The sequence below is a fragment of the Vipera berus genome (genome assembly GCF_964194415.1).
Source record: "Vipera berus genome assembly, chromosome: W".
NCBI classification, from domain to species: Eukaryota; Metazoa; Chordata; class Lepidosauria; order Squamata; family Viperidae; genus Vipera; species Vipera berus.
Window position 1 is genome coordinate 50,889,830 of NC_138210.1, and position 13,155 is coordinate 50,902,984.

A 13,155-nucleotide genomic window follows, 5' to 3' on the forward strand; every position below is an offset into this window, starting at 1 on the left:
TTTGGAATGCAAGTGTGCTGCCTGGAAGCCTGAGACAGACCCAGACCCCCAAGATCATCGACTGGGAATGTCCGAGGCACACAGGCTGTCTCCAAAATAAAGCAAGTACAACTGATTGGTGGACAGTGGGAGATCGGAGGTCCAGGAGGGGAAAAGGAAGGTTTTCCTATACTGTTTGCATGCAAAAACATCAGAACTGCCTTTTCCACTTCTGTTCCCATATGGCTTTTCAGCAAAGTTATACTCTTGGAGAAAAAAATGTACCAGGAGTTTCTTTTGCTGTCTAATGCAGTGGGACGGTTGACAAGAATAGAATATAGTTTATTGGCCAAATGTGATTGGGCACACGAGAAATTAATAAAATATCCATCAGCTTAGGAGAGCTTCTCTCTCTCTCTCATCTATCTATCTATCTATCTATCTATCTATCTATCTATCTATCTATCTATCTATCTATCTATCTATCTATCTATCTATCTATCTATCTATCTTATCTATCTATCTATCTATCTATCTATCTATCTATCTATCTATCTATCTATCTATCTATCTATCTATCTATCTATCTATCTATCTATCTATTTCTGTGCTTGTGTGTGTGTAAATGATCTGGGATAAAATCAATAAAAGTAATTAAAAAATACCTTTGGGGCAGTGGGGGGATTCAGCCAGTTCGCACCACTTCGGCAGAACCGTTAGCTAATTTTTTGTTGCCCAGGCCCAGAATGGACTTCTGGAAGTGGCATCCACACAGAGAACCAGTTGTTCACCTATTTGAACCACCACTGCTTTGGGGGCATGGCTTGGCCTGTGGCACAGTGGTAGTTTCATATTGACTTGGAACATGTGTGAGCTGAGATGGTTGTTATCTGCAATTGTTAGCTGTGGAATCATAGCAGCTGACAGCTTCTAGCCAATCTTGTCTGGTTTCAGAAGCTAAGCAGGGCTGGTTATTAATTGTATGGGAAACCACCAGGATAGACCAAGGGTATAGAGTAGACAGCGTGGGAGGAGGCAATGGCAGATCACTTCTTGCTGCCAAGAAAATTACATGAATGAGTCCACAAAATCACCAGAAGTTAAACTTGACTCTAGAGACTTCACCCTTGTTAAGGGTAAAAGAGGAATTGTGCTGCATATTGCATAGAGATACATGGGTATTGTGAAATGGCTCCTCTCCCATGGCCAGACTAGGCCTTACTAGAGATTTCTGTATTTTAGAAATCAGTTGGTTATGAAAAATCATACCTTTTTTATGCTTTCCAGATCCCGGCCTGTTTTCACTGTCCTCACTTCACTAAGATTCTTCCCTGATTTGATTCCTCTGGATGATCCAGACTGTGGAAACAGGAAGATTTCAAGAATTGGTTCTCGTGGGCAAGTCAGTCTTTGCTTCACCTTAACTCTACTCAGCACAAAATGGAGCTCTGGTAACATCTCAGTGTGACTGTTCTTTGGCATAATAATCTTAATTTTTAGGTTTTGGAACTCTCGTCTTTCCCTCACATTTTAGGTGTTGATAGTTTGCTTTGCAATCACTCTTTTTATCTGTCAACTTCTGTTTCTCATCAATTAACTTGTTTATTTGTATTCCACCTTTATTATTTGTATGTATATTAAACTCATGTACTTAATACTCATTCTGTGAGCCGTAGCCATCACTTCCTACTACTAAGTTCCTCACAGCAACCCTGTGAGGTGGTTGGACTGAGAGAAAGTGATTGGCCCAAGGCCTCTTAGCTGGATTTGTGTCTGAAGTGGGACTAGAACCCAGGGTTTCCATAATACAATATAAGATATTGGCATTAATGTTTAAAGTCCTTCATGGTTAGGGCCTGGCTATTTAAGGGACTGCCTGTCTTATTTTATTTATTATTATTTATTTTATTAAATTTATATACCGCCCTTTCCCGAAGGACTCAGGGCGGTTTACAGGGCATTTAAAACAACCAATACAAAAGTTAAAAACAAATTAAAAAAGATTAAATCATCCCTAGAATTAAAAACCCCAGTTTTGTACTCATCTTGCCATTAAGATTAACGGGAGAGGCTTATTTGAGAATTCCTCCCTGGTCTGAAGCCCATCTTCATAATAATAATAATAATAATAATAATAATTAATAATAATAATTAATAATAATAATAATAATAATAATAATAATAATAATAATAATAATAATAATAATTTATTATTATTATTATTATTATTATTATTATTATTATTATTATTATTATTATTATTATTATTATTATTTGGAAATGACCTTGGAGGTCTACTAGTCCAGCCCCCTGCTCAGCTGGAATTATCAACTGGACTTTGGCTGAATTGGAACACCTAGACTGGAAAACGCGTAAACTTTTAAATATGCACCACGCTCTACATCCACAAAGTGACATCGACAGGTTGTACCTGCCAAGAAGAATAGGGGGCAGAGGGCTACTGCAAATCCACCAAACTGTAGAAGAAGAAAAATGAAGTTTGAATGACTATGTGAATCAAAGTACAGAAAAATTGCTGCAGGTTGTGAAAACAGAGAGCATTATCAAAATAACAGAAACAAAGGCAGAATATAAGGAAAAACGGCTGGATGACAGATTAAATAGATGGAAAACCAAAGCTTTGCATGGACAGCATTTGGAAAACATTGAAGGAAAATGTGATAACAACTTGACATGGGCATGGCTTAATGTTCTGAACCAGCCCTCTTCTCGCACCCCTAATCAAAAGAAGAGTCTGGAAAGCGTCCAAGGCTAAAAGGCTTCTGCCAAGATTTAATTACGCAGTTAACAAAAACACAAGAGCTTGTCTTCTCAAGCGGAAAAAGTTGCTTTCAGCAACCAGCCCCTCCCCAAACACTTCTTTTATAGAGAGCTCAGGGCGTGGTCTCCCTGTGCCTCCTCCCGAGGAGTCCCATAGTCTTTCTTTGTTTGTCCCTGCTCGTCTGCCTCCTGCGTCGGGCGTCCTTGAACAGGGCCAGCTGTGGGTCGTCATCCTCCGCACTCTCGGGCTCACACAGCTGAGAAGAGGTCCCCGGCTGAGGGCTCTGCAAAGCCTCCAAATCATCATCATCAGCCGGTTCGTTTCCCTCCTCCCCCACATCTGAGTCCTCCGATACATCGGAGCCGGCTGTCGGACCCACAGGCTGGCCCTGAGTCACAACACTTAAGATGGGAACCGTCAAGAAAGAAACGGAAGGCTTAATACTGGCTGCTCAAGAAAAAGCACTACAAATGAAACCATGAAAGCGAAGATACAAAAATCTACTGACAATCCAAATTGCCGACTTTGCAACGACAAAGTTGAAACTGTTTCACATTTAATATGTGAGTGCAGCAAAATCGTGCAAACTGATTACAAAGCTAGACATGACCGAGTTGCTAAACTAATCCACTGGGCATTGTGTAAAAAATACGACTTGCCTGTGTCCGAAAAGTTGTGGGAACATAGGGTGGAAAAAGTTGTCGAGAATGAGAGGGTGAAGATCTTGTGGAACTTCCGAATACAGACAGATCGCCATTTGGAACACACACAACATGCCAGATATCGCAGTCATAGAGAACCTAAGCATACAGTTGATTGATATCGCTGTACCAGGAGATGCCAGAGTCGAAGAAAAAGAACTGGAAAAAGTTACGAAATACCGCGACCTGGCCATCGGAACTGCACAATTATGGATGAAACATGTAACAATGATACCCATTGTCATCGGGGCACTGGGAAGTATGTCCAAAAACTTTGCAAAATACATCCAAGAAATTGCAGCTTCCTGCAATAACTCCAGCAAAGCTACAAAAAACTGCGTTACTCGTAACATCTTACATTTTAAAGAGATAACTGGTTGATACCTAGGATGCTGGCAGCAACCTGTGTCAACCATTAGTGCCAGTCAGTTTGAGTGTTCAGTTGACTGAGTTCATGTTTTATGAATAAAAGTTTTATATCATAATAATAACTTGGAAAGGACCTTGGAGGTCTTCTAGTCCAGCCCCCTGCTCAGGCAGGAAAGCCTATACCACGGGTCGGCAACCCACGGCTCCGGAGCCGCATGCGGCTCTTTAAGCCGTCTCATGCGGCTCCCAGGCCTCCTCTGCCATTCTGCAAAAAAGTCCCATTGAGAGAATGGGGCGGCGGAGGTTTGGAGAGCTGCTGCCTTTCGGGGCCAAAAGAAATGCAAACGAAGGCAGCAGCTCTCCAAACGGGGCAACGGCGGTTTGGAGAGCTGTGCGCGCAGCTCTCCAAACCTCCTCCGTCCCGTTTCCAAGGCTGCTGGCTTCGTCCATGTTTGAGGAAGCCAGCAGATCTCCAAACGGCCGGCGGCGGTTTGGAGAGTTGCGCGCGCAGCTCTCCAAACCTCCTCCTCCCCTTTTGCAGGGCTGCTGGCTTCCTGAAACATGGACGAAGCCGGCAGATCTCCAAATGGGCGGAAGAGCTCCAAACCTCCGGCGCCCCGTTTGGAGAGCTGCTCCCTTCCGCGTTTCTTTCAAATGCGGACGAAGGCAGCAACTCTCCAAACGTGGCAATGGCGGTTTGGAGAGCTGCACGCGCAGCTCTCCAAACCGCCACTGTCCCGTTTGCAGAGCTTCCGCCTTCGTCCATGTTTGATGGTGGCAGCAGATCTCCAAACGAGCGGTGGCAGTTTGGAGAGCTGCACGCGCAGCTCTCCAAACCTCAACCGTCCTGTTTGCAGAGTTTCCGCCTTCGTCAAACATGATCTCCAAACCGGTGGCAGTGGTTTGGAGGCCCTGGGGGGAGGGGCAGGGCGCTCGGGCGGCTCTGGTGGCGCCCGGGCTGAAAACGGCGCCGCGACCCAGCGCCCATCGCCAGGGAGACTCGCCGCCGCTGCCGCGCAGGTGCCTCCCAAGGCTGCAAGCTTCGCACGGGAAGCCCGGCGTCCGGGGAAGCGGCAGCGAAAGGGCCACCTCCCTTTCCCCCCCACCCGGCTTCAGTTGGGAGTTTTGTGCTCTCGAAGTTGGCGAGGACGTTTTGGGCTAGCTAGCAGAAGAGAAGCCGGGCCCTTCCTCCTCGGGAGCTATGAGCAGGTGTGGGAAGTTGTGCAAGCGCGGCCTCGTGAAATTTGCCCGCACCCTCTTCAAACTCGTCATGGGCAGGCTTAGCAAAGGTAAAGGCGAGGAGTAAAGGTGATGTGGGAATGGCAGGCGGCAGAGGGTGGGAGGGAGAGAAAGGAGCGAGAAGACCAGCCAACGCCATTCGCCAATCGTTGGGTTTAGGGAGCGGAAGGGTTCCCGGTTACCTTCGGAGAGGGCGTTTGCTGCGCTTGTGGCGTTTTGCAGGCCGAGAAAGGTGTGCTAACTGTTTGTTGGGTCACTTCTGGGCGATCACGGGGGCCCTGGACGATGTGGGGTTTTGCAGCAAAGCCTGGTAGGAAAAGGCTTCATCGGGACATGCTTTCCTGCTTAGGGGGCTTCCGAAGCTACGAATCGCCCTTTCCAGTTTGCAGCAGTAGTGGCAGCAGCTGGAAGGCGGCGTGAAAACCGGTCCGCGAACCTCTTGTTTCCTGGGGGGAAGAGTTGGAGCCAGTTGTTTTGCGCATGCGCGTGCATGCGTGCGCATGCGCACCCTTCTTTGCGGCTCCGAGTTTTTTCTTTTCTGAGGGAACCGGTTCCGAGTGGCTCTTTCACTGTTTTGGGTTGCCGGCCCTTGGCCTATACCATTTCAGATAAATGGCTGTCCAGTCTGTTCTTAAAAACTTCCAGTGTTGGAGCATTCTGAGCTTCTGGAGGCAAGTTGTTCCACTGGTTAATTGTTCTAACTGTCAGGAAGTTTCTCCTTAGTTCTAGGTTGCTTCTCTCCTTGACTAGTTTCCATCCATTGCTTCTTGTCCTGCTTTCAGGTGCTTTGGAGAATAGCTTGACTCCCCTCTTCTTTGTGGCAGCCCCTGAGATATTGGAACACTGCTATCATGTCCCCCCTCATCCTTCTCTTCATTAAACTACACATACCCAATTCCAGCAACCGTTCCCTATATGTTTTATCCTCCAGTCCCCCAATCATCTTTGTTGCTCTTCTCTGTACTCTTTCTAGAGTCTGTACTCTAGAAAGAGTCTGTACTTTCTAGAGTCTGTACTCTTTCTAGAGTCTCAGCATCTTTTTTACATCGTGGTGACCAAAACTGGATGCAGTATTCCAAGGGTGGCCTTACCAAGGCATTGTAAATGTGGGAGCAGGTCAAGTCCTGTGTTGTGTTTCATAGCTGTCCTAGCTATGAAATATCCTTCCACAAGAACTGTGTTTAATCCTTGTTCAGTTGAGTTCTAGAAAATCTGTAAAGTTACGATTTCAGTATTATTTTATCGTTAACTCAAATCTGAAATTTTAACTTTTTGGAGTTTTTAAATTATAAGCCTCCTCGATGGCTTGCCAGAGTATATAGCGGTACCTTGGTACTTGTCGTTAATTGGTTCCGAGAGGCATGATGAGTACAAAAAACGATGAATATCAACTTTTTCCCATAAGAAATAATGTAATAAGTCACAAGGCAGTTGACACCAGCAAGTTCTAGCTTGTCTGTTGAGTATCAAACAAACATTGAGTATTTGTTGTTAGCTGCGAAGTCGTGTCCGACCCATCGCGACCCTATGGACAACATTCCTCCAGGCCTTCCTGTCCTCTACCATCTTCTGGAGTCCATTTAAGCTCACGCCTACTGCTTCAGTGACTCCATCCAGCCACCTCATTCTCTGTCGTCCCCTTCTTCTATTGCCCTCGATCTTTCCCAGCATTAGGCTCTTCTCCAGTGAGTCCTTCCTTCTCATTAGGTGGCCAAAGTATTTGAGTTTTAGCTTCAGGATCTGGCCTTCTAAAGAGCAGTCAGGATTGATCTCCTCTAGGACTGACCGGTTTGATCGCCTTGCAGTCCAAGGGACTCGCAGGAGTCTTCTCCAGCACCATAGTTCAAAGGCCTCAATTCTTTGGCGCTCAGCCTTTCTTATGGTCCAACTTTCACTGCCATACATTGCAACTGGGAAGACCATAGCCTTGACTATACGCACTTTTGTTGACAGGGTGATGTCTCTGCTTTTTAGTGTGCTGTCTAGATTTGCCATGGCTTTCCTCCCCAGGAGCAAGCGTCTTTTAATTTCTTGGCTACAGTCCCCATCTGCAGTGATCTTGGAGCCCAGGAAAATAAAATCTGTCACTACCTCCATTTCTTCCCCATCTATTTGCCAGGAATTGAGAGGGCCAGATGCCATGATCTTGGTTTTCTTAATGTTAAGTTTCAACCCAACCTTTGCACTCTCCTTCTTCACCCGCAACAAGAGGCTCTTTAGTTCTTCTTCACTTTCTGCCATTAGAGTGGTATCAATTGAGTATTAGGACAAAATTTTCACGTCAAAATGCATTGAATACCAAATTCGATGAGTTTCAAAGCAGCTGAGTACCAACGGCAGTGTTTTTCAAATTTGTCGACTTTAAGATGTGTGGACATAGTGGCTGGGGAATTCTGGGAGTTGATGCTGGCTGGGGAATTCTGGGAGTTGAAGGTGCCAAGTTTGAAAAACACTGCTCTACGACAATTATAAATAGCAATATATTCCCATGTTATTTGAAATTTTTATCTGAATGCTAACTCATTCATTAACTTGTTTATCAAGCTCTCTTAATCAATGATCATCTGGTTGAGGTTGCTTTCTTCTGTCTTCCCCTTTTGTTTTTTTTTTTTTAAACAAGGTTCTTTGAAAGCCACAATCAACTTCAGCCTTCATGTTGATGTTAAACAGACCTCACCACGCCTGATGCTAGAGCATGGGACACCCAGTTTTTCAGATTCTCTCCAAATTGGAATTATGCCCATCTGCATCAACAAGACCCTGTGGGCTCAGGTAGGCACAATCAATCAATCAGAATAGAGCTGGAAGGGACCCTTGAGGTCTTCTAGTCCAACCCCCTGCTCAAGCAGGAGACCCATACCATTTCAGACAAGTGACTGTCCAGTCTCTTCTTAAAAAACCCGTCCCACAACTTCTGACGGCAAGCTGTTCCACTGGTTAAGGGCACAATTATGTCCTTATCCCAGAAGGGAATTCTAACAACTGTAGATGGGTCCATTAAGCAGGTAGCATCAGAGCCTTGGTGGAGCAGTGGGCTAATGCCTCCTTAAGTAACACCAGCTGCCTGCAATTAGTGCAGGTTCGCATCCCACCAGGCTCAAGGTTGACTCAGCCTTCCAACCTTCCGAGGTAGGTAAAATGAGGACCCAGATTGTTGGGGGCAATTAAGCTGACTTTGTAATAATGCCGCTTGGGGTGTGTGTGAAAGCCCTAATAAGCAGGCATATACATAGAATGAAGGCTACTGCTAAGCTTGTAAGCCGCCCTGAGTCTTCGGAGAAGGGCGGGATATAAATGGAATTAAAAAAAAAAGATATCAGAAATTACATTTCACCAATCTGAAGTTTCTGGCTTCTTTGGATATTAGTCCTTATTCCCTCCCCCTCACTGTTAGTAATTGATAGATACTGTTAATCTTTCCTTTTTAAAAAAAATAATAAGAATTTCTCATAGAGTAAAAGACAAATTACAAGAAAAAAAGGAGAGAAAGAAATGCAGGAAATGGAAGAAAAAGAAAGAAAAAACACTGCAGTGTAATGACTTCTGACCTTCTTTTCAAAGGACAACTCCAATTTTATAGTCTCTCTTCCCTTTTAGATAGTATAGTCCAGGGGTAGGCAACCTTGGCTCTTTTAGGACTCGTGGACTTCAACTCCCAGAATTCCTGAGCCAGCATGGCTCAGCTTGGAAACCTCTCCCTTTTCCCTCAGCATGGCTGGCTCAGGAATTCTGGGAGTTGAAGTCCACGAGTCCTAAAAGAGCCAAGGTTGCCTACCCCTGGTATAGTCCCTCTTCCCTCTTTGATATTATGCAGGTTGCTTCAGCCCCTGGTTGAGGAAGCCTGTAATTACATTTGCATCGATTCAGGGGCCTTTTCTCATCATATCAAATCAGCTATTTTGAGGAGTGAAGCCCATTCATTTTTGGCTTTATACCAGCTTATTGGAACTTAAATAAAAACTTGTACCTGTGAGCTGCTTCAGTTTTGATGACCTTATGGATTGCCCATTTTCCCAGTGACAAAATTGTCTGCCTACTGCCTTGCTTTTGGACTCAAGGTTATTATTGCTCTTCCCTCATTTCTCCAAATTTCAACATCCAGAGTGCCTTGTGCTGGCATTACAAAGAATATACAGCTAGTCCTTGATTTATGATGGTCATTGAGCCCGGAATTATGATCCTACGTTGTGCCAGTCATTAATCCAGTCACCGTGTGACTACATCAATTTTATGACCTTTTGTTACAGCCATTGGTAAGCAAACTCGTTCTACGCAATGGCCTTTTTTTTTGCCAGAAATCAGTAGTAAACGCCGAGTGCCGGTAAAAATTGTAGTCAAACGCGGTTATGTACTGCTGGACACTGCAAGTGGACATAAATGTGAGCCAGTTGCTGAGTACTGAAAATGCAATCCCGTGAATATGGGGAAGGGCTGGCTGTAAGAACTTTGAATCTGAATCTGTAGGTAGCCCTGGGGAGGTCCACTGAAACTTTGAGCGGTCACTAAATGACCGGGCATAAATCAAGGACCATCTGTATGTTCCGCCTCTACTCTGGCCACTGCAGAGAGTAGGAGATCACAGTTGCAGAAATGCTAAGCATGCAATTCTTTCACCTTCATAGGTGAAAGAACTGTGGTGGTGCAGTGGTTAGAATGCCATATTGCAGGCTAATTCTGCCGACTTCCAGCGGTTTGATTCTCAGGGGCTCAAGGTTGACTCAGCCTTCCATCCTTCTGAGGTCAGTAAAATGACCCAGATGGTTGGGGGCAATATGCTGACTGTAAACCACTTAGAGAGGGCTGTAAAGCACTATAAAGTGTTATATAAGTCTATTGCTATAGCTTGAAGGGACTTTTAAATGCAGTAGAGGAATGGTAGTGTTATAGCCAGGAAACTCCCCCTCCTAGCTAGAACTCAGATGTTTTCGCAAAAATGAATATATCACGTACTAAACCTGTAGTTGGGTAGGGAATGCTAGAAATGTATTTGATTTCCATTTGGGGTCTAATTTGATTTCCAGTTTGGATCTAATGGGAATGAAGGGGATTTGGTTGCTCCGGGCCTGAAGTCACTTGGGATCAGATGATCACATGATTAAATGAGATTTCTTGGTGCTTTTTAACTGATTATCTGGAGAGAGCGTGAATTTGTTTGTGGTGTTCTGTGCATGTTTTCAGCATGCTAAGCTTGTAAGCCGCCCTGAGTCTTCGGAGAAGGGTGGGATATAAATGGAATTAAAATAAAAATAAATAAAATAAATTTCAATGTGATTAGAAGTCAAGGTAGTTTGCTTCAAATGGTTTGGTGATAAAATGGAGAATGGATGCCTTTGGAACTCCTACCGTGAGGAGTGTAGGTGTAAGAATTATTATAACACTGAATGAAGAAATCCACTGATCTGGGTGGAAATGTCTGATCTCCAGAATCTCTTTTTTAATTGGTCCCAGGTCTGCCTGGATGACTCCTTCTCTCCAGTTGTGCTGCAGACAAAGTTCTCAGTTCAGGCACAAGCAGATGTCTCTGACAGGAATCTGCGACCTGTCTTTCATCCTGAGACAAAAACCTCCACGGTCATCGAGGTATTTTTTTGTACTCTGTCTTTTCACTTTCTTTATCTGGAACTAACATCTCCTCTGTCATGAGCCAGTCCTGAGCATTTCTGACTTTGTGCCAGTCCACTACGTCTCATTTGAATCCATCTTTCCTCTCAGGAGCAGTATTGAGATGGTAGCCTGGAGGGGAGAAAATGGCTGCCCGACATCTCAATGCAAGGGTCCACTCATTGTCTTACCCACCATTCTTATTTCATGCCATTTTCAGTTCCAGAAGCAAATTTGAAGGCATGTTTATGAGCAAATCTGTTCAAAAGAGGGTTCTTTCCATCGCCCACAAAAGCTAGGTTTCTTATAAACACAAGGCTTGGGTACATATAGTCCTCGATTTACGACCACAATTTTGAGCCCAAAATTTCTGTTGCAAAGCAAGACAGTTGCTAAGTGAGTTTCGCCCCAGTTTCTTGTCACAGTTGTTAAATGAATCACCACAGTTGTTAAATTGGTATCATGGTTGTTAAGTGAATCTGACTTCCCCATTGACTTTGCTCGTCAGAAGGTCGCAAAAGGTGATCACGTGACCCCGGGACACTGCAACCGTCATAAATGTGAGTCAGTTGCAAAGCTTCCAAATTTTGATTACGTGACCATGAGGATGCTGCAATGGTCATAAGTGTGAACAACAGTCGTAACACACTTTTTTCAGTGCCATTGTAACTTTGAATGGTCATTAAATGAATAGTTGTAAGTCAAGGACCACTTGCGTTGCCCCACAGAGATGGCAAAATTGAGGAAGCAAGAACTACAGATATCGGCAAGGAATTTTGAAAGGGGTCTCAGATAAGTACAGAATCTTGGAAAGTGCCATAGGACGTCCCCAGCCTCATTTATTAAGTTCACTAATGTGGAATCTCTAAAATGCTTTCCATTAAATCCCTCTCCACCTGAGCTGAGTTATCAACTATAAAATAATCTGTCAGCTGACTTATCGCTTGCTTTACTCCCAAACTCTCACAGGCTTGCATGTTAGTTATGAAGGGATTTCACAAGTGTGAAAGGTTCTGGAATGTTGTAACTGGGCTAAATTGAAAAAGGTCACTGGTTATGACTGTGTGATCAAATGGATTCTTCTTGTGTCCATAAAAGCAGTGTCTCTCAATCTTGACAACTTTTAAGATGGATGGTCTTCAACTCCAGATTTCCCCAGTCAGGTGAAGTTCTTAAAGTTGCCAACTTTGAGAGACACTTGACATAGAGGATAACTACCATTCAGATTTCATAATGAGAAGACAGGAAAATGCCATCCTCCTAAAGAAATAAAACCACTTTGAGAGAAAGGTAATGTGACCAGAACAAACATTAAATTATAAGCTGACCATATGTTTTTACCCCCATGGTGGAGGGATCAATTAAAAAGCGTAAACATCATAAATAGACAAAAAATATTTGCGGGGGGAAACAAACTTCACAATAAGTTAACTAATATTAACTTACTTAAACAAATATACAGTTGTGCAAAAAAGCAGTGGGAGCAAGAGCAACCTCTGACTCCTGTCAGCTTCCCCATTTACTTTGCTTGGGGAGTGGTAGAGAGAGTCAAGAGTCACAATTGGGAGACCACAGGGACACTGCAACAGCCACAAGTATGCACTTCAAACTGGTTTGAACATTGTGGAAATTGCAATTCTGCAGAAGTAAACGAGTCCTGGATTTTTGTCCATTCTTGTAAGTTAGCACGTTTTAGGTACTCGGTTCAAAAACTGTGGCAGTATAACGTCTCGTTTGGGTGAAGTGGAAGGTACAAGCAGACAAACATAACGAAAGCTTTAGTATATAGATGCTTGAGGAACTCATAATACATGTTATCCTGTGTTAGATATATGATTCTACCCATCCTTACATCAGTTTATGCCTTTGTCTCCTTCTGTAGGGGCCCTCCTTAAGAAAGCTCATTCTGTCAATTAGCCCATGTGGCTCACCTCACTGCTGTTTCTCTTATTCCACCAGGTTCCCTTCCAGAAAGACTGCGGTCAGGATGGAATTTGTGTTCCTGATCTTTCCGTATCTTTTAACTTCTCAGGGTGAGTAATGTGTGGCGTCCATGTTTTTTTTTAATTCTGTCCTTCGCTGGTGCAAGCTTGGATCCCATGGAAAGACATTATATGGTGCAAGAGCCAAGAGATACACAGTCAGAATAGAACTGGAAGGGACCTTGGAGATCTTCTAGTCCACGGGTCGGCAAACCGCGGCTCCAGAGCCACATGCGGCTCTTTGAGCCGTCTCCTGCGGCTCCCAGCCGCCCGGTGCGTGCGCACCTCTTCGAACGGGCAGTGGTGCGCGCGCACCTCTCCAAATGGAGAGTGGCACCGCCCGTTTGGAGAGGTGCGCGCGCACCTCTCCGAATGGGCGGAGGTGCGCGCACACCTCCCCAAACCTTTGGAGAGGTGCGCGCGCACCTCTGCGGGAACGGGCAGCGGCGCCGCTCTTTGAGAAAGCTGCCATGGCACGTTTGCAGGTTGCCGAAAGCGGCAG

General features: G+C 44.6%; 1 protein-coding gene across 1 annotated transcript in view; it reads left to right on the forward strand.

Annotated features, from left to right (window-relative positions):
- The window catches only part of LOC308676286 (integrin alpha-X-like), a 72,714-nt gene that overhangs the window by 43,524 nt on the left and 16,035 nt on the right, over positions 1-13,155 (forward strand). Inside the window, exons 16-19 of the mRNA XM_081342099.1 lie at positions 1,267-1,430; positions 7,691-7,842; positions 10,519-10,650; positions 12,631-12,704. Coding sequence (XP_081198225.1) covers positions 1,267-1,430; positions 7,691-7,842; positions 10,519-10,650; positions 12,631-12,704 — 522 coding nt within the window. The remainder of the gene's footprint in view (positions 1-1,266; positions 1,431-7,690; positions 7,843-10,518; positions 10,651-12,630; positions 12,705-13,155) is intronic.